A 27520-nucleotide genomic window follows, 5' to 3' on the forward strand; every position below is an offset into this window, starting at 1 on the left:
GCTGTAGTCCTGCAGGGACTTCTGGACCATTGGAGGACTGTCACCCCCAAACAGGAAGTTGTCAGTGCCTTAGTCATGTGACAGGAAGAGACTGTGGTCACTGCAAGGTTGGCTTCTTCAACCTGCAGCCTGGAATAGGCTGCGAGAGGTAAGTTCTCTGTTTCTAGATCATATCTCCGCAGAGGGCAAGAGTTATCCTGTGGATACATTAGATTTACCCAAAAATGAAGAGGATTTTGGACCAAATAAATGTAATGTATCTAACAACCTAGGAGTTCACACTGTATTTCCATAATTCTACTGTTTCTTTTCTATAATTCTATTTCTATAATCTCATCAGATGCAACTGCAATCCCATTGGCTCCTCTTCGGTGGCGTGCCACCCAGTCACCAGCCAGTGTATGTGTCGCGCCGGCGTGGAAGGCGTCTCTTGTGGCTCCTGTCGAATAGGCTTCTTTGGTTTCTCCTCCCGGGGCTGCAGAGGTACAGTCTTACCTCCTCCCTGCATGTGTTACGTGGGTGTCTCTCCTGGTGTCTCTCTTGTACTGCTATCCTGGGGCCTTGTAAAAGCGATTGAGAGGTAGATGATTTAGAGGGCCCCCCCCCCAAGCTTGGGTAGGGTCCAGAAAAGTTTGGGGATTTATGACGTCTACATGGGCACCACTCATCAATATCTATTTTAAAGGGCCCGGTGGGGTATGTTTTTATGGAGGGCTCAATATTAGGGACAACACTTCCTCACAATGTCTGCTCTTTTCCTCTGTCCTCTCATCATCCTATCCCTCCTTCTCTTTCTATCCACCCTCCCTCCCTCCCTATCCTCCCTGTCACCCCTGCCTCCCTCTCTTTTTGTCTCCCCTCTCACCACCATGCCCTCTACATCCATCGCTGTCCACTTTCCTTCCCCATCTTCCCTCTCTCCCCTACCTCCCTCTCTCCCCTGCCTCCCACTCTCCCCTACCTCCCTCTCTCCCCATCCTCCCTCTCTCTCCAATCTTCTTTCCCCCATCCTCCCTCTCTCCCCTACCTCCCTGTTTCTCATCCATCCTCCTTCTCTCTCCCCATCTTCCCTCTCTCCCCTACCTCCCTCTCTCCCCCAACATCCCTCTCTCCCCTACCTCCCTCTCTCCCCTACCTCCCTCTCTCCCCCAACATCCCTCTCTCCCCTACCTCCCTCTCTCCCCTACCTCCCTCTCTCCCCTATCTCCCTCTCTCCCCCAACATCCCTCTCTCCCCTACCTCCCTCTCTCCCCTACCTCCCTCTCTCCCCTACCTCCCTCTCTCCCCCAACATCCCTCTCTCCCCTACCTCCCTCTCTCCCCCAACATCCCTCTCTCCCCTACCTCCCTCTCTTCCATACCTCCCTCTCTCCCATACCTCCCTCTCTCCCCTACCTCCCTCTCTCCCCTACCTCCCTCTCTCCCCTACCTCCCTCTCTCCCCTACCTCCCTCTCTCCCCTACCTCCCTCCCTCTCCCCACTACATGCCTTTCTCTCGCATGTCCACCCGACTTCTCTGTCCTCCTGTTCTCAGCCTGTAACTGCGACCCGATGGGTTCTACTTCCATGCAGTGCCATGGCAACGGCACCTGTCCCTGTCGTCAGGGCTTTGTGGGATACAAGTGCGACCAGTGTGAGCTCGACTACTTCCACAACAGAAACACACACCAGTGTGAGGAGTGTCCTGTGTGTTACGGGCTGGTCAAGGAGCAGGTCAGTGAGTACATGTGTCTGTGTGGGAGGTGGAGGTCGTGTCTGTGCTGTACAGACACGACATACTTGCTTAAATGGGTGTGTGTGTTTGTGTAAGTGTGTGTATCCACCGAGTGAGGGCCATCAACCCTTTCAAACATTCCTTCAGACACTGCTGTTTTCTCAACCAAAAAGAACATTATCCTAGCCTTTCCACTTACATTTACATTTAGCAGACGCGCTTATCCAGAGAGACTTACAGTAAGTACAGGGACATTCTCCCCGAGGCAAGTAGGGTGAAGTGCCTTGCCCAAGGACACAACGTCATTTTGCACAGCCGGGAATCGAACCAGAAACCTTCGGATTGCTAGCCCAATTCCCTAACAGCTCAGCCACCTGACTCCCACTTCCCCAGGTTATATTGTAAATTATCTATAATAATCACCGAATACCATTATGTTCTTTCAAGGTGAAGACAGACAGGGAAAAAAAACTTTGTGAATGCAGTGATAAAGAACCAACTATTTGTCCTTATAGTTTTCTATCTCCAGAGGGAAATCACTGGCTTAGCCTGCGTATGCTGAAAGCTCCATAAATGGTGTTACTCTGACAGATGTAGCCAGCAGCAAAGGTTTGCTTTGTGTTGCCTTGTTATGGATAAATTGCTTTGTGTTTTCTCTAGCCATGCTTACTTGTTCTGCTCTGTGTGTGTGTGTGTGTGTGTGTGTGTGTGTGTGTGTGTGTGTGTGTGTGTGTGTGTGTGTGTGTGTGTGTGTGTGTGTGCACTGTGACGTTTACAGTCTCCGTGATGCAGTGAAGAGCCCAGAGAACACCTGCAATTATTGCTCTAGTCGTTCTAACTCTCTCTCCCTCCCTGTCCCCCGCCTCCCAGCATGTCTCCACTCTCTCTTCTCTGAACATGGGAGGGAGGCCCGAGGGAGGTAGAAGAACAGAGAGGAAGAGAGAGAGAGAGAGAGAGAGAGAGAGAGAGAGAGAGAGAGAGAGAGAGAGAGAGAGAGAGAGAGAGAGAGAGAGAGAGAGAGAGAGAGAGAGAGAGAGAGAGAGAGAGAGAGAGAGAGAGAGAGAAGGAGGAGTAAAAGAGAGGAGTCCGAGAAACAGAAGAGAGTGTGCGAAAGGAATGGATGAGGAAGGGAGAAAGAAAAGAAAAAAAGAGAGAAACACGAAGCCACCCTGTTATAAACGAGTGTGTGCGTGTTTTACTGAGCAGTGGACTTCCAAAGGTTAGAGTGCTGCTGTGTACTCCTGAATACATGTTGAAAGCACTGTTAAGGACCAAGATTTTACCTTTGGATTCAGAGGGGTGTGTCTGCTGCATGGAGAGAAGGAGGGAAAGTGGGGTGGGGGCAGTATTCCAAAAATATGAATGGAGGAGAGGAGATGAGAGGAGAAGAGAACCATACATTTACATTACATTTAGCAGACGCTCTTATCCAGAGCGACTTACAGTAAGTACAGGGACATTCCCCCCGAAGCAAGTAGGGTGAAGTGCCTTTCCCAAGGACACAACTTCATTTGGCACGGCTAGGAATCGAACTGACAACCTTCAGATTACTAGCCCGACTCCCTCACCGCTCAGCCATCTGACTCTGTTCTCATACACATTTCATTTGTACACCGTGAATGACACATAAAGCTTTGAAATGAGCTAGTCTGCGAAATCTGGCTTCCTGCTTGGTGACACCGTGTCACATTATTATTGTTATTAGGAGACGACAGAAGTGTACCTTAAAGGCAAGGCCCATGAAAAGATTGAAGGACGCTGTATGAAACCAGCCGGTTCAGCTGTGCTGAGCTCGGTGGTTGTTGAAATACAAGAATGCTCGGAGGGTGTGAGTAGAGGGGGAAGAGATATGGCACGGAACCAGCTTCATTGTTCAGCCTTAATGGCACATTTCTATACACTGCTTTCTCCCCACCCTCTAACATGCTCCAGACAAACTTGACACTGCATGGTGCCTGTCAATATCCTCTTTCTATGTATGTTTACAAACCCTGGAGTATGGATGTCTGTGAATAGAAATAGGTACGGACTGCAAACAGCTTAGGCATAGAGCAATGCAATATAGACCCATGGATAGAGGGATGCAATAAAGTTAGAGATTGACGGATGGCCTGCAATTTATTCTCCTCTCTCACCCTCTCTCAGGGACAACGGGATGAGTTTTAAATCTATACATTTTTTTACTTATGTGGGGAAATTGAATTGAATTTGTTACTGTCGTCCCAAATGGAGCGGGCGAGATGGCAGAAATGGGAACAACAATCAAACAACAAAATAAAACAGCCCAAAAAAGCGGGCAAATCTAAACGATAGGCAAATCATTGTATTCTTTTTTTTTCTCTATTTGTGCCTCGGTATTACAGGCCAGGAAGTTGAGGACACGCTTACAGGAAGCCGAGAAACTACTGTCTCGCTACAACTGCCGGGGCAACTACGGTCGCCAGCTTCAACCACGTGACAGTGAGCATCACCAGCATGAGCACCAAGGGGAGGACTCGCTGCCCAACGCATTGGAGGACTTCCTGGCGCTCCAAGGTAATGTAAGACATTTGACTTCAGAAGGATTTGGATCCAAAGTAGAGTCGGAGACAGAAGATCTTTCAAAGTCAAGATGGCTTGAGAGGTTTATTCAGCAATGCAGCAGTTGGTACAGGAAGACACAAAAAGCTCCAGACTCCTGAAGTCCGGCACAGTATATAGTCAATATGAGGAAAATCCCCCTCCCTCCGAACTACTATTTCCCAATATTGCCACGTAATCTTTCCATAGTTTGTTCCCTTTTCCATGATGCGTCATGTGTACGAGCTCCCTATCGCTAACGTCCGCTCAAACCCCTCTCTAAGTTCCCTTTTCTCCTGGAACCCCAGAGCACCCCTCTACTACGAGAACCAGCCCTCCTCTCTGGCTTCTGTTCTATGGGGTTCTCCTTCACTCCCACAATGGGCAGAGGTTTAGAGGACAACAGCAAACCCAGACGCTCGGCCTTCAATCAGAAATGTTTTCGACTGACACCCCTTGGCTGTCCTCCTCGTTTCTGTTCTCTCTGTTGTTGATCGTTTGTTCATAACAACTCCTTCTTTGGAGCTGAAACGCACAACAGCCCTAAAGATAGTGACGACAAGTGACATGAGATGCAAGCTATTGTGTGAGACACAACTATTTCTGGATCTGTTGCCCGTACACATTGAACCAACCTGTGTATATGTTTCATATTTTTGCTCAGTGAATGAACCTAGCGGGCATGAGACTTTAAAGAGACAGTTCACCCCAAAATACAAATAACATATTGTCCCTTTAACTGTAGTGCTATTTATCTGTCTAGATTGTTTTGGTGTGGGTTGCCAAGTTTTTGAGAGATGTTTGCCTTCTCCCAAGTGTGGAAGAAAGAAAATAATTCCTGCAAGAAACTTCTGACAATAAAGTTTATGGATCATCTTGAGCAACTGGGTTATGATTTCAGGAAAGATACTATGTTTTTCAAAGTTTCGTTTTTAGTGCTTTGAGCACCACAAGACTAGCCCAACCTAGTTCCATTATATCAGAGAGAAGGCAGGCATCTCTACCGCCAACATCTCCAAAACTCTGCAACTCACACCAAAACAATCTAGATGGATAGATATCCCCACAAGTAAAATGAAAAATGTGTGTTTTTGATTTTGGTGTGAACTGTCCCTTTAATATGCACTTTGAACAGTTCAAGAGAAATCCCCAAATGAGGGTCTTTACTGGCTCAGTGGCACCCAGGACCACTCAGACCAATCGCTAGGATGCAAAACAGCCCCCAGTGTGACCAACTTAATCCCTGCTGTGTGTCTGACAAGCTGCACATCGTTAATCCCCACCTCATTGTGATTAGAGCTCTAATTAGGATTAGGCCTGTCCATGTTAGGCTAGGCTGCGCCAGGCTGCGCCAGGATGGGATATGCTTTTTATCCTTTTAATACTACTCTGATCTGCTCTGTTTGGCCCTGCACTGCTTTGCTGTGGTTTGCTGTGGTTTGCTACTCTACTTTGCTCTACTGTACTCTACTCTACTCTGTCCCAATGAGTGGGCTGTATGCGCTTTCTCTCTGTCTGTCGCTCTTTATTTCTGTCTCTCTCTTTCTCTGCATCTCTCGCTTTCTCTCTCTTTCACTTTCTCACTCTCAGTTGTAAAAGTCTTGAATAATAAATAGTACTTTGTTCAGTGTGTGGACATGTAACCAAGATACTAGCTGGTAAACCAGTTCACATCAGTAAAGATGCACAGACATCTGGAGCAGACCAACATGACCGACATGGCAACGCCTCTAACAGCCCACTGATGACTATAGCTAATGTTATAGCTTACAACAGTGTATTTCCCAAGCATGGACAGTGACAACTATGTTTGAATTGCCTCAGACTGGACACAAAGAACTGGCAGTCAGGAAAACATCACAAAATGTATTTGTGTGTGTGCCTGTATTACCTTGGTGTGTGAATGTGTATGTATGTGTGCCTGTGTTTACGGTGGTGTGTGTTTGATCCTACAGAGGCGAAGGAGGTCTTCATAAAGCAGTTCACCCAGCTGGGGGCGTCCGCACACACTCTCTCTGTCCAGCTGCATGGAGCTGGCTCGGCCCTGGACTGCAGGATGAGCGGGGATGGGAAGGAGGAGGGAGACCAGGACACAGGGCGGAGGAGTGTGTGCAGGACGCTTGCAAGTTCTTTGTCCAAGGTCGAAGCCGCACACACCCAACTGCAGAAGGCAACTCTGGACCTGTGGAGCATGGTGTGAAGGCACACACACATTCACAAAGTCATACCCACACACCAACACACACATATAAAACACACGTACGTATACGTACTCATCACACACATGTACAGTACAAACACACACACTAAAAGTCTTTGATGTTTTCCTGACCCTGTTGTGGGCAGTTCAGTATAAAATCACCATGCAGTACTACCTACACTATGTTCATCATTGATAGAGACAGATGGTAATGCCTGAAACGGTGGTGGTATGTTTTATAGATGTTCTAGTCTTGATAGGCATGGTGGTGGTTAGTAATTACACTGGACTTTCATGTACAGATCCCCAGAGATCAGAGTCTGAGCCGCTCTGAGAGAGAGAGGAGTGGGTCGGGAGAGAGAGAGACAGACAGACAGACAGAGAGAGAGAGAGAGAGAGAGAGAGAGAGAGAGAGAGAGAGAGAGAGACAGAGAGAGAGAGAGAGAGAGAGAGAGAGAGAGAGAGAGAGAGAGAGACAGAGATAGAGAGAGAGAGAGAGAGAGAGAGAGAGAGAGAGAGAGAGAGAGAGAGAGAGAGAGAGAGAGAGAGAGAGAGAGAGAGAGAGAGAGAGAGAGAGAGAGAGAGAGTGTGAATAAACAAACAAGAGCGACAGAGAGTGAGAGAAAGCAAAGAGAGCGGCGGATAGCTTGTCTGACGGACATTTGACTGAAATAAACTATTTGTTTGCCCCCCCCCCTCTCTGCACTCTTTTGCTCTGCACTTGCTTGCGGCAGCCTGGAGACTATTAGGAATATTGCTGCCATGTTATTTGTTTTTTGGCGGAAATGAGAGGGCTCGTTTTTGCAATGTGTATGTCTGTCTGTGTGTGTCTGTGTCTTTGTGTGTCTATACTTGTCTGTACGTGTGTGTGTGTGTTTCCATACCTGTGTGTGTGCATGTGTGTATGTGTGTGTGTGCGAGTAGAAGACTTGCCCTTATCGTTTGGGCGAGCCTCAAGCAGGAGCAATGCAATTCCAAAATAATCAGCAGAACGGCCTGAAAATGGAAGAGAAAAGCGTTTGTGTGCTATATATGTAGATTACATTTTCTTTTTTTATTAGCGCTTTCTCAAAATAAATGTCACCGGCAACCTTCCTATGCTGTTCTGTAGTCTTTCACAACAAGACCCAGTGGAACAAATTTCTCTGTCTATTAATGTCTTGAGGGTGTCTGACTTTTGGTGGTGTCCTTGGTGACTTTAGGAGTCATGCTTGGCTTTGCTCATAGTTACAGCTGACCACTCTCTACTTGATCTCCATTAATCAGCCAATCGGCAATTGAATCACACTGTAAATCAGCCAATCAAAATGTAATCATGCTATTGCTCAGCCAATGCAATGCCCACTTATCAAACAGAGCTTTTTCCTCTCAAGTATCTTCTTAACTTTTGTCTGGGTTATCTCTCTTATGCTCCTTTCTTTGACCTTTAGATGGTTCCGTTTGAGTTGCCGATGGGCCCCAACCGATGGAATGCAGCGGTCAACGACTCACGCTTCCTGATGACCAGGCAAGTGGGGTCAATTCACTCTGATTGGCCAATTATGTATAAAGGTCATGGTGGTATTAAGCCCCAGTGACTGCTCAAGCTCCACAGACTGCAGTCACAGTACTGCAAGATTGAATGTGGAATATGAATAAAAGATACAATATGTAGAACCAATGTAGAACTTATGTAGAAATATAAAAAAACATTCTCTGATCTTTGACTTTTAAAGTGCTTTTAGTGAAGTTACAGTGGCTGTAATCTAGTTCAACTTGTATACTTCTATTGTCTTGTCTGTCTCTGCCCATGTCTCTGCCCCTTCCTGACTCTCTCTCTCTCTCTCTCTCTCTCTCTCTCTCTCTCTCTCTCTCTCTCTCTCTCTCTCTCTCTCTCTCTCTCTCTCTCTCTCTCTCTCCGACAGACATGCAGCCATGCTGGACACATAGAGGCCATTGCGGGCGAGGCGCTGGCGGTTTCCAATCACACTTTATCTGTGCTGGTAGAGCTGCTGGAGGACAACTCCACTGAGGAGTACATCAGGAACCTAACGGAGCAGTGAGGATCAAGACAGTTCACACACACACACACAGTCATACACACACACACACACACAGCATGGTCAACACAAGCACACATACTGTACACACACTGTACACACAGTCATACAGATACAGGCAGACACACACACTGTCACACATTCACACACATCATTCCCTCATCCCTACAGCCGATTGTCTCCCAGACAGCATCAGTCCTGAGGGCCTTCAAACAGCACATATAAAACAGTCGAAATCCCCCCCCCCCCCCGGCTCCATATAGCCCTATCTGAACACTGTGGTTCAGTCCCAGAATGCTGCTGTGACTCTGAGCTATATTTCTCCAGAAGTGGAAGGCAGAAAGGAGGGGTGGGGTGTTTATGTGAGGGGGGTTAGGGGTTTCGGTGCCGCAGGTCTCATGAATCCTCTTAACAATGTCTCTTTGGAGCACAGAGGAGCTGAGAAAGTGAGACATTCAGCCACTGGGGTTAGGAGGAGGGGGGGTTGGGGTTCTTCTCTCCAAGCCTGATGCTTGGTGGGACGAGGGTGCAGGGGGGGTGGGGCAAGGATGGAGGGGTGGAGGGGTGGGTTTGGAGGGGTGGGGGGGCCCGGATCAGTCACATATGCACACACACACACATGCATTTCCTGGTGTCAGATTGCTCAGAGGATTATCCTAAACGCTTCACGGCACCATGCCCAAACCCTGGGTGCTCTCCAGGGAGGCAGGAAGCAAGAAACGACAAATTGATTACCCTTACCCAGCTCCAGTCTGCTGCTTGGTTCTGGGGATTGCTGTTAATCTTGTCGAGATTTCTGCATCTGTGTGGGTGTATGTGTACGTGTGTGTGTGCCTTTTCCCACACTCTATCACTGTATGATGGTGCCGTGCCCCTCCCCCCCACACACACACACATATCCTTGTCTCTGTTTCTCCTAGACTCGCAGACATGCGGCAGCGTAAGCACAACCTGACAGCCCAGGTGAACGAGACCCTAGCCAATCAGCTGGCTTTAGAGGCGGACTCTGCCAAGATCGTGGTTTCCCTAGGTAACCTCACCTCCTCCCTGCAGCAGTTGGGTCAGATGAACCACACCCACCTACTTGGGCTCAACCAATCGGACCCTGGTTTCAGATCTGGCTCCAACCAATCAGACCCAAGTATTAAACCTGGATTCACGCATTCAGAGGTCAGTCACAGTAGAAATGAGTGCAGAGACATTGACAGAGAGAGAGTGACAGAGAGAGAGAGAGAGAGAGAGAGAGAGAGAGAGAGAGAGAGAGAGAGAGAGAGAGAGAGAGAGAGAGAGAGAGAGAGAGAGAGAGAGAGAGAGAGAGAGAGAGAGAGAGAGAGAGAGAGAGAGAGAGAGAGAGAGAGAGAAACAGAGACAGAGACAAAGAATAACAGGGACACCAGCAGAGACACAGGGATGGACAGACAGAAAGAGAGATGGACAGAGTGAGACAGACAGACAGACAGACAGACACGGTCAGACAGGCAGACAGAGTCAGAGACAGGTACAGATGTCAGTTGTCTCCTTGTGTGTCAGAGAGAGAGAGGGAGATGTTGTTTCCTCTGTGTGTTTCAGAGCCCAGACCTGCAGGCCAGGATGTCGGACCTTGCCCTACAAGTCAACACCAAGGAGGAGCTTGTCAGCAAGATCAGAGAGGAGATGGAGCCTAAGATCCACAGTGCTCAGGGTATCATGGAGAAGGTGCAGGAAATCTATGAGGTGAGAATATTTACATATCTAAAGTATCTGTTGTTGTAGATAGATAGATAGATAGATAGATAGATAGATAGATAAATGGATGGATGATGTTCTTTCACACCTCCCTGTGTGTGTGTGTGTGTGTGTGTGTGTGTGTGTGTGTTTGTACATATAAAGCTGCAAGCACGCACCCAGGGTTCCAAGGCCATGGCCCTCTCATCCGTGGTGACAGGCAAAGAAGTGGAGTCTGACATCATCACTCTGCACAGGGAACTTGAGGGTGAGCAGAAGAGAATGAAATGAAAGAGACATTGTACGACATCATCCTTACAGAACATGCTGTAGCCAATCCCCTGAGACCTTTGTAAAAGGATCACTTTTGTTAGTCTCACTGCACAATCAGGCGCACGGTAGCATGGATATAGCATAGCGACGGCCAGAGGCGTTGTTAGACATCAAACTCTACTGAGGCACAGGCCCCTATTAATATCCCTCTTTTTTCTTTCAAGCTTGCTGCGCACAATGCACTACTAGGCTATAGAAACTCCCCTTGCTTAACCGACTATACAACAGTTCAGGGACACAAGTTTGAGCGCAAATACTGTTTTTTTGAGCCTATCAGTAATATTGTTTTTATGTTTTAGTCTAAATAAGATGATCGGTAGGCCTATTATTTAGAAACTATCTTTATTTTTGTAATCTGTGTGCGTGCTGCAGTGCAAGCTCAGAAGAGCGCGCTGACATGGAATTCTGCGTGCATCGGTTTGTGTTTTTGGTTGAACACTTTTACAAGCGTTGATTGGGATACTGTGTTTATTTTTCCCGGGATTATTAATCTAAATGAATGCACCGACTTAAAAAGTAAATTGTTAAAACTCAAACTTTAGATTTTACTGGGGCACATACGATTTATACTGGGGCACGTGCCCCAGGAAAAAGGGTCTAACGACGCCCCTGGCGACGGCACATTCAACAACAGTTTAGAAGTTACGGCACTTGGAACACATTTGGAGAGTTGTGGAGAACCTGGCACCACAGCGCCCTCTATCTGTTCCTTGTAGACATACAGAGGGAGTGGCCGGCCAGGCAGACCCAGACCAGGGCGGCCCAGCGGAAGGAGAGGCTGCTGGGGGAGAAGCTCCTGCCCGACGTCAGGAGGAAGATGGGCCTGGCCCAGGAGGTTCTAACCACGGCCTTGGAGAACGCTACGCTCTCTAACGCCACGGCCCGCCAGGCAGAGCCCACTGCACACACACTGGCTAAGGTGAGTGTGTGTGTCTGTGTGCGGGCATCATGTGTCACGGGGTCTGTGTGTGCCTGTGTGTGTGCCTGTGTGTGTGTGTGGCTGTGTGTGTAACGGCTGTGTGTGTGAGGTTGTGTGTGTTCGTAAAAGTCCCATGTTGTTTTGCGGTTCTCTTTATGCTCAGTTGTCCGTTCATTTGTGTGTGTGTGTGTGTGTGTGTGTGTGTGTGTGTGTGTGTGTGTGTGTGCGTGCGTGTGTTTCGACTCCAGAAGGCCAAGGCGACCCTGAGCCAGGCCAAGCAGACCAGGAGCAGGTCTGCCCAGCTTAGCTCCTCAGTTCATGCCATCTTGGAGCAGCTGGCTGAACAGGAGTACCGGACTGCCAGTGTAAAGGACCAGATCAACAGCCAGGTGAGCAGTCAGAACCAGGACCACACCAGACACATTACAAGCAGAAGGGCTTCGGTTGGGCTGGAGTCACATCAGCCTGACCACCTTTACAGTAGTACGTCATTGTTAAAATAATTCAGATATATCATGTATTAGGTTACATAGCAGGTTTAGAAAGCTTGTTATGCAGTGTACAGAACTAACATTTTCCATTTTTTTGAAGTGTAGTCTTGTATTAAAAAAGGATTCATGTCTTTCCCAACTCACCCCGACATAGCTTACATACATGTACGTATGTACCCTATATCATTAATATACATGTGTTTATTTACACATGAAACAAAACTCCTCACAGTAACACTGACTCCCTTAACAGTAAAGGGAGTCAGGTGGCAGAGCGGTTAGGGAAGCGGGCTTGTAATCAGAAGGTTGCCAGTTTGATTCCTGGCCGTGCCAGATGACGTTGTGTCCTTGGGCAAGGCACTTCACCCTACTTGCCTCGGGGGAATGTCCCTGTACTTACTGTAAGTCGCTCTGGATAAGAGCGTCTGCTAAATGACTAAATGTAAATGTAAACTTATTGTTACAACTAAAGTCCCCCCCATGCAGTCAATCTCTTTTCCTCCACAGCTTATATGCGTAACTTCAGCAGTGGGGTGTGGGTAGTGGCTCTATGGCAGCTTCCACGGTCCTGGGTCTGGTGTCACCAGGGGTCTGCTTCTGTCTCAGTCCCAGGTGTCCCTGACAAGTGTGAAGGAGAGCATGGAGACAGCCAAGAGACAGCTGGAGGCCTACTCTCTCACCCTGACTGAGCTGGTCTCCAAGATTGGTATGTTGTTTGTTGTCTTTGGGGATTACATGTTATTGCCTTGTTATTATGTCATGTCATGTTATGGTCTTTAGGTACAGAATATTGCTTTCTTCAGGGACAGTTTATTACTGTTTTAGGGACAGTATGTAATGGCCTTTACGGACAGTATGTTCTGTCTCTCAGGAATCTTCTAATATACTCAGACTCAGACTAGGGAAGCCCATTGAAACAGCACCTTAGCTCTAGTCGATACTTAATTTGTATCTGGGAAAACATCCCACAGAGTTCTCTGATATTTGTGGAGCCAAAATAACACATCTATAAATAGTTATACGCCTACTTGATACTTAATTCATCTCTCTTTGACTCTTGTTAAAGCAGAAGCTAGTGATTTTTGTAATTAGAGACAGATATATTTCATTACTACACAACCACATAGAGTAATTACAGAAATCCCACAATGCCTCTCTTCATTCCATTCAAATCAAACACTACTGCAAAACACAAATTGCTACTGCAACCCAGACCCGGGGCATTCTTTTTTTATAAATTTCGCCGGGCAAAAATCCGTCAAGCCCAGAGATAAACATTCAACCCATGTTTTCTGTAGTGATAATGTAGTATCTCTCTCTGATGTGCTCTGATTGGTCCGACCCCAGACGGCACTGTGGCGACGGACCGCTTCGACCGCATTCTGAATGAGACCACGCTGCGTCTGAGCATGCTCCGTGGCAGCGTGGAGAGCCCTGTGCTGAACGGAAAGATCCAGAAGCTGACGTCCGCCGCCAGGGACCAACAGAAGCGCCTGTCCGTACTGGAACAGGATCTGCAGGAGATCCGAGAGGAGAGAGACAGTCTGAGCGACATCGCTCTACAGCTCCCCAAATCCTGCCCCTAGTCTTGACCATCCTCAAGTCCTGCCCCCCTCCCTCTTGATAGCCCCTCACACCAGTCCTGCTCCTAAACTTTGACTCTGAATCTGTCCCCAGTCCTTGTCCCCTGTCCTGGTCCTGGTCCCGCATTTCAGCAAGAAGACAAAAAGGGGGACAGTGGGAGGAGAGGATGTGATACTTGAGGCTCCCACTAGGAGATGGAGGAGAGGTTTTCATCATCGTAATCGTGACCACTGTCTCATTTTTTCACATCTAAATCCACTCTCACATTCCATCTCCATCTCTTTTCCTCTCAGCCTCTCCTACGTTCTCATCAATAAATGACTTCCCTTCCTCCTTCGGTTTTTTCGTTTCTTTTCTATTTCATCCTCCACTCTCATATTACTAACAACCTCGGAACTTTAATTAAACCCTGGATAATAGCCTCCCATTCTAAGCTGCTGGTGCGCGCTGTCAAGTTTCAAATAACGGTGATTTTCTTTCCTGCGAGGGTAGGCGTGTCTGAAAGCCGGGCCAATGTGACACATTCATTTACACTTGAGCTCCTTTTCATCAACGTACCTTAATTAACAATTAGTCCTTTTGCCCTGGATGGATTCAGGTCGGGCCTCCACCGCAGACAATGTTAGTCGTGTGATTCTGTGTGCACAGGCTCTTTTTAGTCACCCCATCTCCATCTCTGATTCTCTGTGTCATTTAAACACTATCTAGGCTACTTTTGTCCTTTACAATGACAAGCAAAGAAACAGATGTTCAAACTGTCTTTGGATTGATATAACCTGGCAATTTTACCTGCTGATCGTGGATATTTCCGATGACATGCCTGTAATGAATCATGTTATGTATTCGTCCAATATTGGAGCAGTACAATGTATATGACAAGGAAAATTGAAATGAGATTTGACCATGTTCATTCTGTATAGTTGTACTGTGTGTGTGTTCAAGTATATTACCTTTTGTAACAGGTACAAGTAACATTGGAATTAATTAGTCCTGCTCCTTTTGACAATTCCTAGTGGCCTAATCTAAACCGGCAAGAATAATTTCTAACCTGTATGAACTACTATACCGATCAAATAAGAGACCACTGCGGCTTTTTCTTTCCTTTCCAAAAACTTTGAGAAGGAAAGTTTTGAGTGAGAAACAGAAGGGTTCAACTTGCAGTGGCCTCTTAAACTGAACCCTTCAATTATTCTATTCTTTCTCAACGTTGTTGGAAAGGAAAGAAAAATGTGTAGTGGTCTCTTCCTTTTTTCAAGAGCTGTATATTTGAACAATTGATGAGTACTGAATAATTCACTTAGAATAACAACTAAGAAGGACCTAATGATATGTACGTGTAAGTGTAGTAAAGTGACTTATACTGGCAGCTGGGTGAGATGCAGTTTGATGGAGTGCAGTGGGTCCAGTTGGAGCAGAGGGAGGAGTAAGACACATAGTGGGTGACAGGAGAGAGGGTGGTGGAGTGGGGTACAGTACGGTTGGGGGGGGGGGGAATAGTTCAGGGGGTGGGTGAAAATGGTGTAGGGGGTATAGTCAGGACATGGGGTGGCCAAAGGGACTACTACTCAATGACTATGCGCACCACAAGGGGCAAGAAGCTGCTGTGAACTCTCTCGAGTCTCGACGGTCGGTGGTGGAACAGATGACAGCCACGGTGGGTAATGTCTGTGATGATGGAGAGGACTCGGCTTTGTGTGGTGTAGAGGTCGCTGATGGCCGGTTGTTCTGCACTAATGCTCGTCTGGGGATGTCTGCTGTCACCTTTTGCAAAAACACACATTTTTTCTGTTTTGTGATGTATTTTGACAGTGCCAGTACAAAATATCAATTTACTGACTGTGGTTCAGGTTATACAAGATCGTTACATACTGACGCCACGCCACTTAAATTGACTATGCCACATGAGCCAAACCAATGGACTGTGAGGTCGGGTTGAATGAAAACAAAAAGAAACACATCTCCACCTGCCGGAAAACTGTGGAGTGGCAACGACGTACATGACTTAGTTCCTGTTACGTCTTGTCGGCGTGCTGACGTAGCACGCAACTAGTCCGTCAGCTCGAGTCGTCTGTCAGAGGAGTCCAGTAGCTATCACTACCGACTTCAAGGTGTTCCTTAACGGCTGTTTGTTTAGTTGCTCCGCCAGTTTAATGAGAACTGTGTCGTTGTTCAAGGACTTCGTAGAAAGAAAGTCGGAGATCATAACAAGCTACAAAGGGGACACGTGCACTACACGGATCAGTCTTTGTTGATTAGCTTCGGGGAGCTAACTATGCTAATGGAGTTCCTTCCTGTGCTTCTTTGGAGTTTCATCTGCTCGATTGGAGACAGGGACAGCTCACCGGAGAACACAGTCAATCAGAATATAAGGTTATACACATGCAAATAACACTGAAAGAAGATAATTAACCTCCGTTGAATCCATCTGTCAAGATAAGTAGCTAGCTATCTTAGTACCCAGCTACCTGGTTGATTACCTTGGATAATCACCTGATAATACCTGGAGCATTAGCTAACTAATTGTATTGCTGTTAAGCCGACTGCTGCCAGTACCATAAAGTTTGGAAAACTTGATCTCCTGAACTGCCAACTGTCAACTACACTGCTGGTGGACCATGAGGCTACCCCGAGTTCAGAAATATATTATTTGGACTACCGCTATTTGATTTTATGTGGGCGTGCTTTGCGCTCAATAAAACAGCACTTGTGTGCGAGTGTACCAGGTAAATGAGGGCGTTTTGCTGGACACTTGGCGGTCCCAACATGGTCTTACCAATGCGGGTCTTGCTGCTCACAACTTTTTGTCACTGGGCCAATGGCCAAGACAGCCAGGGCATGACTCGTGAGGAGAAGGCCACAATCAGGTAATACCAATTTAAACTAATCAGTAAAATATAAACTCTCCGTTTCAAAACGAACTCGCAGAAGTGAGGTATTTCAAATAGTACATGTGTCAGTTTTCACAGACAGGCCCATGTCCCCTATTAGCCACAGCCAAGTATGACCCAACCCAGCATTGTCTTAAGATTAATTAGTCCAATTTAAAGGGAACCTGATGTACTGATCAAGATAAGAATGTTTAACTGCCAAAACGGATGGGATCAGACAAGCTACCGTCAATGTTTATTAGCTCACACATACTTCCAAATCCACTCATCCCTATTTTTCTTTCAGGGACCAGGTTGTTGAGATGTTTGATCATGCCTACGGCAGCTATATGGTGAGACAGCCTGTGTCTGGTTACACTGGTCCGCACCTTACGCCTGCAGTACATACACGTTATGGGAACCTTAGATACTGGCTGAAAAGTCATCTTATAGCCTATGACATAAGTCATTTAAGCTGTGTTGGCAGACAGGGTCATTGCAGGTTGGTTAGTGTTTCAATGTCACAATCAGCAAGTCTTAAGTAGTAGTCAGTGTGGAAGCCACGGTGATATCCAAGGAGGACTATAACGTTGTGTTTAAATGTATAGTCTCAGCCTAACAGCCTAGAAATGTTGTCTCCACCTTCACAATGCCAGATCATCTTCAAGTCAACATTTGTTCTTTTTGAAAACCTTTCCTGCTGGAGATAATGTCTCCCTAATTGTGCCCTGTGCCCTGTTTTAAGATAATTTCCCTAATGAGGGTAGGCTAGCCTAGCCCCTCGTGACTCGGTACCCTGACGTACTGTGGCCTGATTCTGCCACAGAAATATGCGTACCCAGCCGACGAGCTGATGCCGCTGAGCTGCAGGGGGAGGGTACGGGGCCTGGAGCCCAACCGAGGAGACATCGACGACTCCCTGGGAAAGTGAGTTGTCCAACATGCGAGGGGCCACCAATGGCGATTTCGTTTTTTTTTCTTCTTCCATCCCCCTATTGACATGGTTGTAATCTTGGCCTGTCTTGAGGCTAAGAGCCCAAAAAACGAATGGGATTGTGTACCTAGTTATGGTTTACCTAGTTATGAGTGCATTAGGGAAACTATTCGCCAAACCGATTCGCCATGTGTTGGTTATGTTGTCTGCCATGCCAGGTAGAAAGACACAGTTTAGATGCTGAGATGTCCCAGATATTTACAGAATGTAGGCCAGAGATTGTAAGTAGACCTGGCTTCCCTGTAGACCAAAACGAGTGAAAATTGTTCTGCGCCTAAAGTAAAATACTGTACATAGAATATAATTACTTTATTGCCCAGACAGGAAATGTTCCTCTGGCAGTGTACACACATGTACACACATCTAGGAACATCTTAATCTTAGATTTGTATTTATTAGATTTTTTACTCAACTCAGATTTTTTTGAGATTGGGAATTGCATTGGTACAAGTGTGTCTTCCTACTGTCCACGTTTGTTTCTCTTGGTGTTCAATAACGTCTGCCCAAGGTACGCAGCACAACCTGTCTAAAAAGGGGCAGAGACGTGTAACCTTGAAGTGCTTCAGGGCCTCGGTTACACGATAGGGCTTGCATGCTGCAGGTCGACTTGGCACAGATCAGCACAATGACAAAGATGTTACGGATACCTAAACCGGGAAATGCAGCCTAGCGACTCTGTTGTATGGCATTGCGTCATGACACTTTGTTTTACTTTTCCACCCAGGTTCTCTCTCACGCTGATCGACACCCTCGACACCCTGGTGGTAAGTACTTGACCCACGGAGCCAGATGCCCCCAACCTCCTCAGACGTGTCCTGAGTCAGCTAAAACACCCCAATCCGATAGAGAAATCGATACAAGCCTGTGGGATCCAATGTCCATTGAACTGTCATGGGATTAGCCCCCAAGCAAACATAGCAGTACATCAGTGCTGAGTTTTCCCTCGCACCAATATTCAAGATCTTTAGGGGCCCTATGTCGGGAATACTCCCACGATGCATTGATTGTATTTTGCGCCACTTTTCTAACCTATTTGTGTAAGAAATGTGCCATTCGATCATTGTGATGTTCGTTGTTTGCTCAAAGAGGATACAGTTTGCTTCAGACAATGCCTGGCTGCGGATAGACAGGTGTATCTTGTGTGTGTGCTCGCGTGTGCGTAGGTCCTGAACAAGCTGGATGAGTTTGAGGACGCCGTGAGGAAGACCGTGAGCGACGTGAAGCTGGATAACGATGTGGTGGTGTCCGTGTTCGAGACCAACATCCGTGTGCTGGGGTGAGGACGCACAGACGTGTTTTTTTTCTTCTTTTTTTTTATACAACTTTCAATGCCTGGGTTCTTCTCAAGTAGGCCATTATACTTGCTTTACAATCTCTACGCCGCTGTTCTGGCCGGAAGTTAGTTGGGGCATCTGCTGTTGGAGATTGGGGACCCCCCGTTTACACTCCTAGGGCTCTCAAAGTACTGAATCTGGAATCCCTTCTTAAACCGCGGTTCATATGAAATAGAAAGGAGCTGGACCGAGGGTTCTTGTTTTCAGACCAGCGCTCCTTCTCGGGAGACGTTCAGGCCTAGTGATCTTTGTGGTCCTGCTGTTCCCCTAGCGGCCTGTTGGGGGGGCACGTGATGGCAGACATGCTGAAGCAGCGCGGGGACAGGATGCAGTGGTACGCGGGCGAGCTGCTCGACATGGCCAAGGAGCTGGGACACCGACTGCTGCCTGCCTTCAACACCACCAGCGGCCTTCCTTACCCCAGGGTAGCCCCACGCAAACTCACGCTCTCGCTGGGAGTCACACTGAACATGGTCAAGATTCCCGCCTGCACTGTTGGGGGAAATAGCCTAGTCCCCCCCCCCGAGTTAGAAGTCCAGTTTGTCATTGGCTCCTCTTTTCCCCGCTGTTCCGTGAATGCTCACATGTGCCTGGTTTCCTCGCATCAAGGTGAATCTGAGGTACGGGGTGCTCAATCCCCTGTCCCGTACGGGCACCGAGTCGGATACTTGTACGGCCTGCGCTGGGACCATGATTCTAGAGTTCGCAGCCCTGAGCAGGCTGTCGGGGGAGGCCGTGTTCGAGGTAGGAGTCAGGAGACTCATTCCAAACACGCTAGACGATACTCCTGATATCATTTGTTTACATTCTTTTTCTTCTTTTTTTTCTTCTTTTTTTGGGGGGACCAGCGTGATGCATGATTGATGATGTTGTTGCGTGTCCCTCTCAGGAGCACGCCAGGAAAGCCCTGGACGTCCTGTGGGAGAAGAGACAGAGAGGAAGTGACCTCGTGGGGACCGTCATCAACATCCACAACGGAGACTGGGTCCGCAGGGGTGAGGCGGGGCTCTTTAACAGCACGCACACACACACACACACAAACACACACACACACACACACACACCTCTACATCCTTTACTGTGTCAGTGTGTACCTCAAGAACATTCTTCAAGAAAGCTTCTATGGAGTCCTTCAATGGATGCTATACTGTATTTGTAATCTCTGTTGTTGTTGACAGACAGCGGAGTAGGTGCTGGGATCGACTCCTACTACGAGTACCTGATGAAGGCTTACATCCTGCTGGGAGACAACGTGTACCTAGAGAGGTTCAACACTGTAAGCTGCTCTACCAGGTTTTCGCTCGAGACACTTACACACAGCATGTACAAAAGGATGTCAGTAATTATGTCCTCTGTACAAACATGTGCGAACCGTTATCTTAATGTAATATAGTGTCATGTATGTAATATAGCGGGAGCTATATTAGTATCTGTGAGATTAAGCCTGTGTGTGTCTGTGTGTGTGTGCGTGTGTGCGCGCGCTACAGCACTACAGCGCCATCATGAAGTACATCAGCCAGCCACCTCTGCTGCTCAACGTGCACATGCACAACCCCACAGTGAGCGTGCGCAGCTGGATGGACTCTCTGCTGGCCTTCTTCCCCGGGCTCCAGGTACGCACCCACACTGCCCTCCCTGGCACTCCGACCCCCGGCCTTTGCAGCCATGCACCGTACACTCGATAGCCAGGGCTCTCTCGCCGTTACCCTGTCGTTGGATCAACAAAAACAAAATGGCTTCTCATTCCGGAAGATTTAAGTTTCAAGATCTGGTTTTCAAGTTTCCGGTAACAAGTACAGGTATATTCTTAGTCCGGCTCCTTGACAGATTCCTAGCCGTCGATCCTATGAACACCGTAAACAAATCCTAATCCTCAGCATTCTTCCAGACGACAGACGAGGTGTGTATGTGTAGAGGAAGTGATGTGCTTGCATGTGCTCACGCAGGTCCTCAGGGGCGATCTGAAGCCAGCCATAGAGACCCATGAAATGCTCTACCAGGTCACCAAACAACACAAGTTCCTTCCTGAGGTAAGATGATGTGCTCGACAGAACCAGACACTCTCGCACCTGTTTATATTTACTTAACGCTAAATAAGTCAAGAATTAAACCTGTCGCAAAAGCGAGCCAAATATCCAGTCGTGGATTTTTCTAGGATCTGATTGGCTGTGTGTACTTCCTCCTTCTTCAGGCCTTCACCACAGAGTTCAGAGTGCACTGGGGTCAACATCCCCTGAGGCCGGAGTTTGCAGAAAGCACTTACTACCTCTACAAGGTACCGCGCGAGACGAATCTCATCTCAGGACGTACCACTCTCCAAACAGGGGTGTTTTCAAAAATGGCTCCCCTTTGTTCCTCTCTTCCAGGCCACGGGAGACCCCTACTACCTCAGAGTGGGCCAGTCCATTGTGGAGAAGCTCAACGCCCACGCCAGGGTGCCTTGTGGGTTTGCCGCAGTGCACGATGTCCGCACAGGGACACACGAGGACAGGTAGCGGCAGGAAACACACATACACACGCTGGTCCTAAACACACTCTGCTGTGAGGTGCAGGTGGACTTAATCTCATGACACGTTGGTTTTGTATTGTGAGGATAAGGAGTACTTAGCTGTACAATGGCGGTAAGCTGAGACTCTGTGTGTGTGTGTGTGTGTGTGTGTGTGTGTGTGCCTGCGTGTGTGTGTGTGTGTGTGCCTGCATGCATGTGTGTGTGTGTGCGTGGCTGCAGAATGGACTCGTTCTTCCTGGCGGAGATGTTTAAGTACCTGTACCTGCTGTTCTCTGAGAAGAGCCAGCTACCCTTCGACATGGACGACTACATCTTCACCACCGAAGCTCACCTGCTGCCCGTGGCCCTGTCCACGTCCCGGCCCCCCTGCCACGGCAACAGCACGGTGCGTGGGACACACCCGTACAGTCAATACCCACAGAGAGAACTCGTTCTTTGGAGTACAGATACACACATATACTTTCTCTCACGCACACACACACACCGGAACGCACTCTTACTGGAGCAGATACACCCAAGCGCATGCACGTACACTCTCTTTCACACATACATCCTATCTCTGGTTACCTAATGACTGTGTGGAAAGAACGACAAGGAAATAAAAACCAGTAAATAATTCCCCAGGTCACAGCTACGCCCAAAGTATATCTCCTCTCTCGCTCTCTCTCTCGCTCGCTCGCTCTCGCTCTTTATCTCTCTCTCTCTTTATATCTCACCTTCCTTTCCTATGGTTCTGAGCTGATGTATTCCTTATGATCTCTCTTATCTCTTGTTCTTTATCTTTTTATTGTATTTTCCTGTTTTCGTTACTGCCTTGGTTTACAGCTCTCTCGCTTTCGCCTGGTCTGTTTGGTCTCTCCCACCCCCTCTCCCCTCTCCCTCACACACATCCCCACAAACAAATACACAAATCCGCTCCTCCACAGTCCAGCAGGGGCTTTCTCCTCAGTGCGGAAATGAACAACCTGCCCCCCCCCGCTCCATGTTGCAGGAGGCGCCCCCTAGTGTGCAGGAGGAGGACCCCTTCACCTACTCCTGCCCCAGCACCCAGACCCTTTTCCCCGACAACCCCTCCTTCGCCAAGACCATCAGGGACGGATACAAGTACCTCACGGGGGTCGGCCGGGCCTTCCAATCCTCGCCTGTCAGGTGTGTGTGTGTGTGTGTGCGCGCGTGCGTGCGTGCACTCACTGCTCTCACGACAAGAACCTCTACTGTGAACCCACGGGTGTGTGTGTGTTGACGTGTGTGTGTGTGTGTGTCAGCAGGGGGATCGAACTGCCTCTCCATGACAACGGGATGGAACCAGTGGAGTTCCTGAAGAGCATGGGCATCTCCCTCACCCCTCTGAATGAGGGGGCTACCGTGGCAACCAGGGCACAGGGGGTAAGCGGGGCTGACGGGCTGTCCTCCGCAGCATGACTGAACTCGTCAGATCATCTTTGTGTTATCTGTCCTAGACACCGAATATTCTGTTGCTAGAGCCAAATCCTTACATCCATAGAAAATACACTGGATAGAACATCTTGGGTGAACTTGTGTGTTTATCTGGCCTTAGAACGCACGTTGGCCGCCATTTTGCTCAGTGCCATCTTGGACGGTGTGTGGTTGTAGTTGTTGATACTTTCCCTCCTTTCCTTTCTTCTGTTCCTCTTCCTTTCTCTGCTTTGGTCTTCCTCTCTTTGTCTCTCCCTCACTGCCTCTCTCCCTCACTGTCTCTCTTTCCCTCATTGTCTCTATCCCTCACTGTCTCTCTCCCTCACTGTCTCTCTCTCCCTCACTGTCTCTCTCTCCCTCACTGTCTCTCTCTCCCTCACTGTCTCTATCCCTCATTGTCTCCCTCCCTCACTGCCTCTCTCTCTCTCTCTCTGCCTCTCTCTCTCTCTCACTGCCTCTCTCTCTCTCACTGCCTCTCTCTCTCTCACTGCCTCTCTCTCTCTCTTTCACTGCCTCTCTCTCTCTCTCCCCCCCCCCCCTCCTCAGGAACATAAAGGGGTCTTCCGGGTGAAGCTGGTGGCCGAGGTGACCCAGAGCCCCGAGGAGGAGGAAGTGCTGCCCCTCATCGTGCAGCTCATATCCCCCCCGTTCCTGGGCCGAACGGTCCTGACCGCCGGGCCGGCCAAGTTCGGAATGGACCTGACCAAGCAGGAGCATGGGGTGAGCGGGGGGGTTCCTCTTATATCCCTGCTGTGTATTAACATTGTCAGTTACCCTAATGGATGAAATGAAATGTTTGATGTCAATTTGGGGGTTTCTCTCGGCCTGTGTTGTTGACACAATGTGTGTGTTTTCTCTCCTTTCTCTCTCTCTCTTTTTCCCCCCACTCTTTGTTCTTTTCCTTTCTCTCTGTCTCTCATTCCTTCTTTGCACTCTCTCTCTCTCTCGCGCGCGCGCACACACCCCGTTTGCGCCCAGGTGAAGGGCAGCATTGTCAGGGCGTCCCCCTACACGGCGTGTGGGCCCGTGGAGAACGGGGAGCAGCTGAGCGGACACATCGCCCTGGCCCTGCGCGGGGACTGCATGTTCGCCGCCAAGGCACGCAGACTGCAGGAGGCGGGGGCCATTGGGGTCATCTTCATCGGTGAGGGCCACAGCGACCACACACACACACACACATTTACCTGGTCACACGCATACGTCTCACTTTGTCAGCAAATGTTGGAGCTCAACCCATACACACATTCCACTTGCTAGAATGTGGAACTAACCCTGTCCACAGCCATTTGGAGCACACACACACACACACAGAGTGCCAGTTAGATCCCCTCATACACATTACAAAATGTGTTCGATGTAAATCATCTTCAGCCGGCAGCTTGGTGAGATATAACCTGAGAAGGCTTTCATCACTCTGCTGTTATGACAGTTAATCTGTGGCAAAGAATGGTCGGTCGATTAGACTTTACCCGTAATTTGAGTAGCTCAATTTGTAATTGCTAACACTTGGATTAGGATTGATTCAGGGCCAGCAGTCGTGCTAGACACAAAGAAATCTGATAAACCCGTTTTGTTATCTGAGACGAGACTTCAGCTTTATCCCGAAAACTGGCCCTCAACATGCAGATAAACAGAGCGCAGTAAACGTTTCTTGAGACAGCCAACCCTAATCTGTTCCCCAAAACAACATATCCCATATCTCCCTCCCATCCCCTCCACCAGACCACCGCGAGGGCAGCAACAGCGAGGACTCGCCCCTCTTCCAGATGGTCGGCGATGGCGACTCCACCTCGGACATTGGCGTGCCCCTCCTCTTCCTGTTCAGCCGCGAGGGGGCGGTGCTGACCTCCGCCCTGGAGGAGCACCACAACGTGGACGTGCTCCTGCTGCCCAAGGAGAGGCAGCTGGGCCACGGTGAGGCGGCAGGCCAGGGGGGGCACAGTGGGACAGTCATCTGGATGGGGAAGTGGGACTGACACCTAGAAACCAAAGTGGATAGGTTTTTAGAAAGAAAGAAAAAAAAACGATGTGACCTATTCATAATACATTTGTCCCTCGGTTTCTGAGTAGACTATATGGGAACATTTAGATTTAGATTAGATTTAAAAGGCTTCATTGATCCCAACTTCCGTTTTTGTACCAAATATTAACCGGTACAGCAAACCAATGCTCCCAATGCAGCTGTGCAGACTGCCCCTTTGACAATGAATGACTTCACATCGCATAATAGGCGCAAGAAGTTAAATAAGAATATCTGTCCAAAAAAAAATGTCACAGGAAAACCAGATAAGGGGGAAAAGGTGATGGCAGATGACAAAAATCCAATCCAATATTGTGTATACTTCCGTTACTGCAGCATCAGTTGTATAGTAGTGTAAATAGAAAGAGAGCACCAGTAGCTGTTGGCATGCCAGTGGGCAAATACAAGGCCAGTGTGCACCAGTTGACTACACTAGACTGTACTGTAGCATTAGAACAAGGAGACTTGATCCCCGAGGATATGGGGCCTCCCCTCCTCCTTTCTCAAATGGTCTTTTGTTTCCTCTCTTCCTCCAGTCAAGCAGGAGAAGCCCCTGGGGATGAACATCAAGTTCCGCCTGGCAGAGGAGGGGGAGCTGGAGGAGGGCGCGGCGCGAGGCCACACCCTGCAGTTCCTCCTGGAGAAGGGGGAGGTGCTGCTGGAGGAGGAGGAGGAGGAGGATGAGGAGGGGGGTAAGGAGGACTCTGGGCGGGGGGAAACCAAGCCCTGCACGCCACCGGGAGGCGGGAGCGTCTCCCCCTGCGTCGAGACACCGGGCCACGCCCCGCCCCCGGCACACAGCCCCAGCCGGACGGAAGCGGGCCCCTGATCGGATTCAATGAGACCAGCCTGGTTCCTGTAACCTCCCTACGGACCACAGGGCGGATGCCTCCCCCCCCCCCCCGTACTGACCTCTGATCTGCGTCCAGATAACGTCCTCTAGGGCTGGGCCAGAGAGGCTAACTGGGCCCTTGGGTCTAGTCTGAGAGTCTGCTTTACTCTCCAGAGGGAAGCCTATTAATGTGACACACACGTACATACATACATGCGTACATATATATATATATATATATATACCCCCCCACTCACACACACACACACTTTAAACCTTAAGGATGACCTCTATGGTGACTAGATACTAGGACTGTGTGTTTTTGGGATTGGTGTTTGTGGCCAGATGTAGCACAGCTAACCGTAACCTGGACTCATGGCTGGGTCACCCAGCTACGGTAGCATAGCCACGCCCCCAACCAAACCACATGGTGGCCACATCTGGCCCCACGACGGCCAAGTTAATGAATGATGACATGCGCAGCCGTTTAAACAGGGTGAGGGGAAAGGCGCCTCATGAGGCTGTCATAGTTACGGCTTCTGTTCTTTTAGACACTGTTGTGTCCGACCAGTCTCGAATGATGTCCCGTGAGGGTGAATCAAGGCAGTTTCTTTACACACGCACACCTCCAAAACCAGGAAGCATCCCGTCAGCCTAGTCCTCTGTCTGTTTACTTGACTCAAACCTAACTAGTACGATTTAGATGCGGAGAGAGACCCGACGGGAGGGTGTGGCCTGACTGCAGAAGGTGTGGCCTGACTGCAGAAGGTGTGGCCTGACTGCAGAAGGTGTGGCCTGACTGCAGAAGGTGTGGCCTGACTCTGCAGAAGGTGTGGCCTGACTCTGCAGAAGGTGTGGCCTGACTCTGCAGAAGGTGTGGCCTGACTCTGCAGAAGGTGTGGCCTGACTCTGCAGAAGGTGTGGCCTGACTCTGCAGAAGGTGTGGCCTATGCCAGCGGGCACACAGGTCTGTTACTTTGTTCTGGGGGGGGTGGGGGGGAAAGCGACATCAGGGAAACGTCAGAGTGAGAGTGACTTGAATGAGTGCGTATGTTTGTCGGTGCGCGAGAAAGAGGGAGACGGTGGGTGTGTCATTACACGACCAACTGCAGGGACTTCAGGTTGCATCTGATCTTAGTAATAATGTATAGTGTACACGGAGAGGACACGGGGGACAGATATCAGGGGGCCCCATCTGCACTTTGTCACGGTGGCACCTTCCTGACGGATCCACACAGGAATGCCCCGATTCCTGTTTTACAACAGTTTGTGTGCGAGAACGTGTTTTGATGCGCACGTCGGTTTCCAATACAAAGAAGCCCATGTGTGAATGTCAGCAATGTTTTATGGTCCCTCTTACTCACAGGGTAAGAAGACCTGTGTGTGTCCGCACATGCAAGTGTGTTTGGGTAAGAGACACAAAAGCTGCAGAACGGTTCACCAAGATGCGGAAACTTTTCCTTTTCATAAACAAATGCAGTCAGTATAACTTGGGCATTCCTTCATCTCTATTGATCTCACAGATGCTAAATAATTATGCATGGGTTTTAGGTTATATGTGTATATATGTGTGTGTGTGTATGAGCAAACCCGGGGCAGTGGAATTTATGGGAAATGTTGATCTAGAAATGTGTTCTGCCATGACGGGGTGTAATCATGATGTTCACGCAGTGGACCTCTTACAGATGCTGCTCTGTTTATTTTAAGTATGTAAAGTCTAATTTCAGCACTTTTGACTCTACAAGGTATATTTCTATACCTAAGACAATGTTGACCTGTGTGCTTTGGTGCCCATTTTGGAATGTTGACAGGTAGGGTAACTGAAGCTAACAAAATTAAGTGCCAAAGTGATTTTTTTTTAGTTTTAACCCAATTGCTGGTAACATTTTCACATGCAAATGTATATTCTCCTTGTCTCAGTTTTGGCAAACAGAGAGCGAAAGCAACAAGATTTTGCCATTATCAATAAATTAAGAATCAAGATT

At 48.5% G+C, this 27520-nt stretch overlaps 2 protein-coding genes across 8 annotated transcripts in view; both read left to right on the top strand.

The window, feature by feature from the left end:
• Positions 1 to 14892, top strand: part of lamc3 (laminin, gamma 3) — a 69206-nt gene extending 54314 nt beyond the window's left edge. Inside the window, exons 15-28 of the mRNA XM_062477894.1 lie at positions 1 to 148; positions 341 to 483; positions 1534 to 1712; positions 4077 to 4248; positions 6228 to 6466; positions 7903 to 7988; positions 8385 to 8510; positions 9432 to 9681; positions 10081 to 10224; positions 10381 to 10483; positions 11265 to 11467; positions 11716 to 11856; positions 12565 to 12664; positions 13306 to 14892. The exon at positions 1 to 148 is cut by the window's left edge and continues 6 nt beyond it. Of these exons, the coding sequence (XP_062333878.1) occupies positions 1 to 148; positions 341 to 483; positions 1534 to 1712; positions 4077 to 4248; positions 6228 to 6466; positions 7903 to 7988; positions 8385 to 8510; positions 9432 to 9681; positions 10081 to 10224; positions 10381 to 10483; positions 11265 to 11467; positions 11716 to 11856; positions 12565 to 12664; positions 13306 to 13544 (2273 nt within the window). The 3' untranslated portion in view covers positions 13545 to 14892. The remainder of the gene's footprint in view (positions 149 to 340; positions 484 to 1533; positions 1713 to 4076; positions 4249 to 6227; positions 6467 to 7902; positions 7989 to 8384; positions 8511 to 9431; positions 9682 to 10080; positions 10225 to 10380; positions 10484 to 11264; positions 11468 to 11715; positions 11857 to 12564; positions 12665 to 13305) is intronic.
• A 684-nt stretch (positions 14893 to 15576) lies between these two features.
• si:ch211-282j22.3 (ER degradation-enhancing alpha-mannosidase-like protein 3) lies at positions 15577 to 26527 on the top strand. Of its 7 annotated transcripts, none has more exons than XR_009932140.1 (21): positions 15578 to 16406; positions 16717 to 16762; positions 17236 to 17336; positions 18128 to 18167; positions 18567 to 18679; positions 19009 to 19162; positions 19347 to 19481; positions 19627 to 19732; positions 19916 to 20013; positions 20225 to 20350; positions 20684 to 20767; positions 20929 to 21012; positions 21104 to 21228; positions 21466 to 21631; positions 22238 to 22395; positions 22512 to 22632; positions 23230 to 23403; positions 23662 to 23827; positions 24406 to 24597; positions 25240 to 26343; positions 26454 to 26527. XR_009932140.1 is itself a non-coding variant. In XM_062477738.1 (20 exons), exons 1-20 carry the CDS (start codon positions 16270 to 16272, stop codon positions 25530 to 25532), a joined length of 2616 nt encoding a protein of 871 aa, XP_062333722.1. In that variant the 5' UTR covers positions 15577 to 16269; the 3' UTR covers positions 25533 to 26527. The 7 variants fall into 7 exon arrangements, 3 of the variants coding, with proteins under 3 accessions (XP_062333722.1, XP_062333723.1, XP_062333721.1); XR_009932143.1 differs by having other exon boundaries at positions 25240 to 26323; XR_009932142.1 differs by having other exon boundaries at positions 25240 to 26263; positions 26324 to 26527.
• The last annotated feature ends 993 nt before the right edge of the window (positions 26528 to 27520 follow it).

The sequence above is a fragment of the Osmerus eperlanus genome, chromosome 14 (assembly GCF_963692335.1).
Source record: "Osmerus eperlanus chromosome 14, fOsmEpe2.1, whole genome shotgun sequence".
NCBI lineage: Eukaryota > Metazoa > Chordata > Actinopteri > Osmeriformes > Osmeridae > Osmerus > Osmerus eperlanus.

Coding starts and splice junctions, on each gene's coding strand:
- si:ch211-282j22.3 (XM_062477737.1), top strand. CDS start 16,270: ATGAGGGCGTTTTGCTGGACACTTGGCGGTCCCAACATGGTCTTACCA. Junction 21,229..21,465: donor ACAGGGACACACGAGGACAG/GTAGCGGCAGGA, acceptor GCGTGGCTGCAG/AATGGACTCGTTCTTCCTGG. Junction 24,598..25,239: donor GGAGAGGCAGCTGGGCCACG/GTGAGGCGGCAG, acceptor CTCTTCCTCCAG/TCAAGCAGGAGAAGCCCCTG.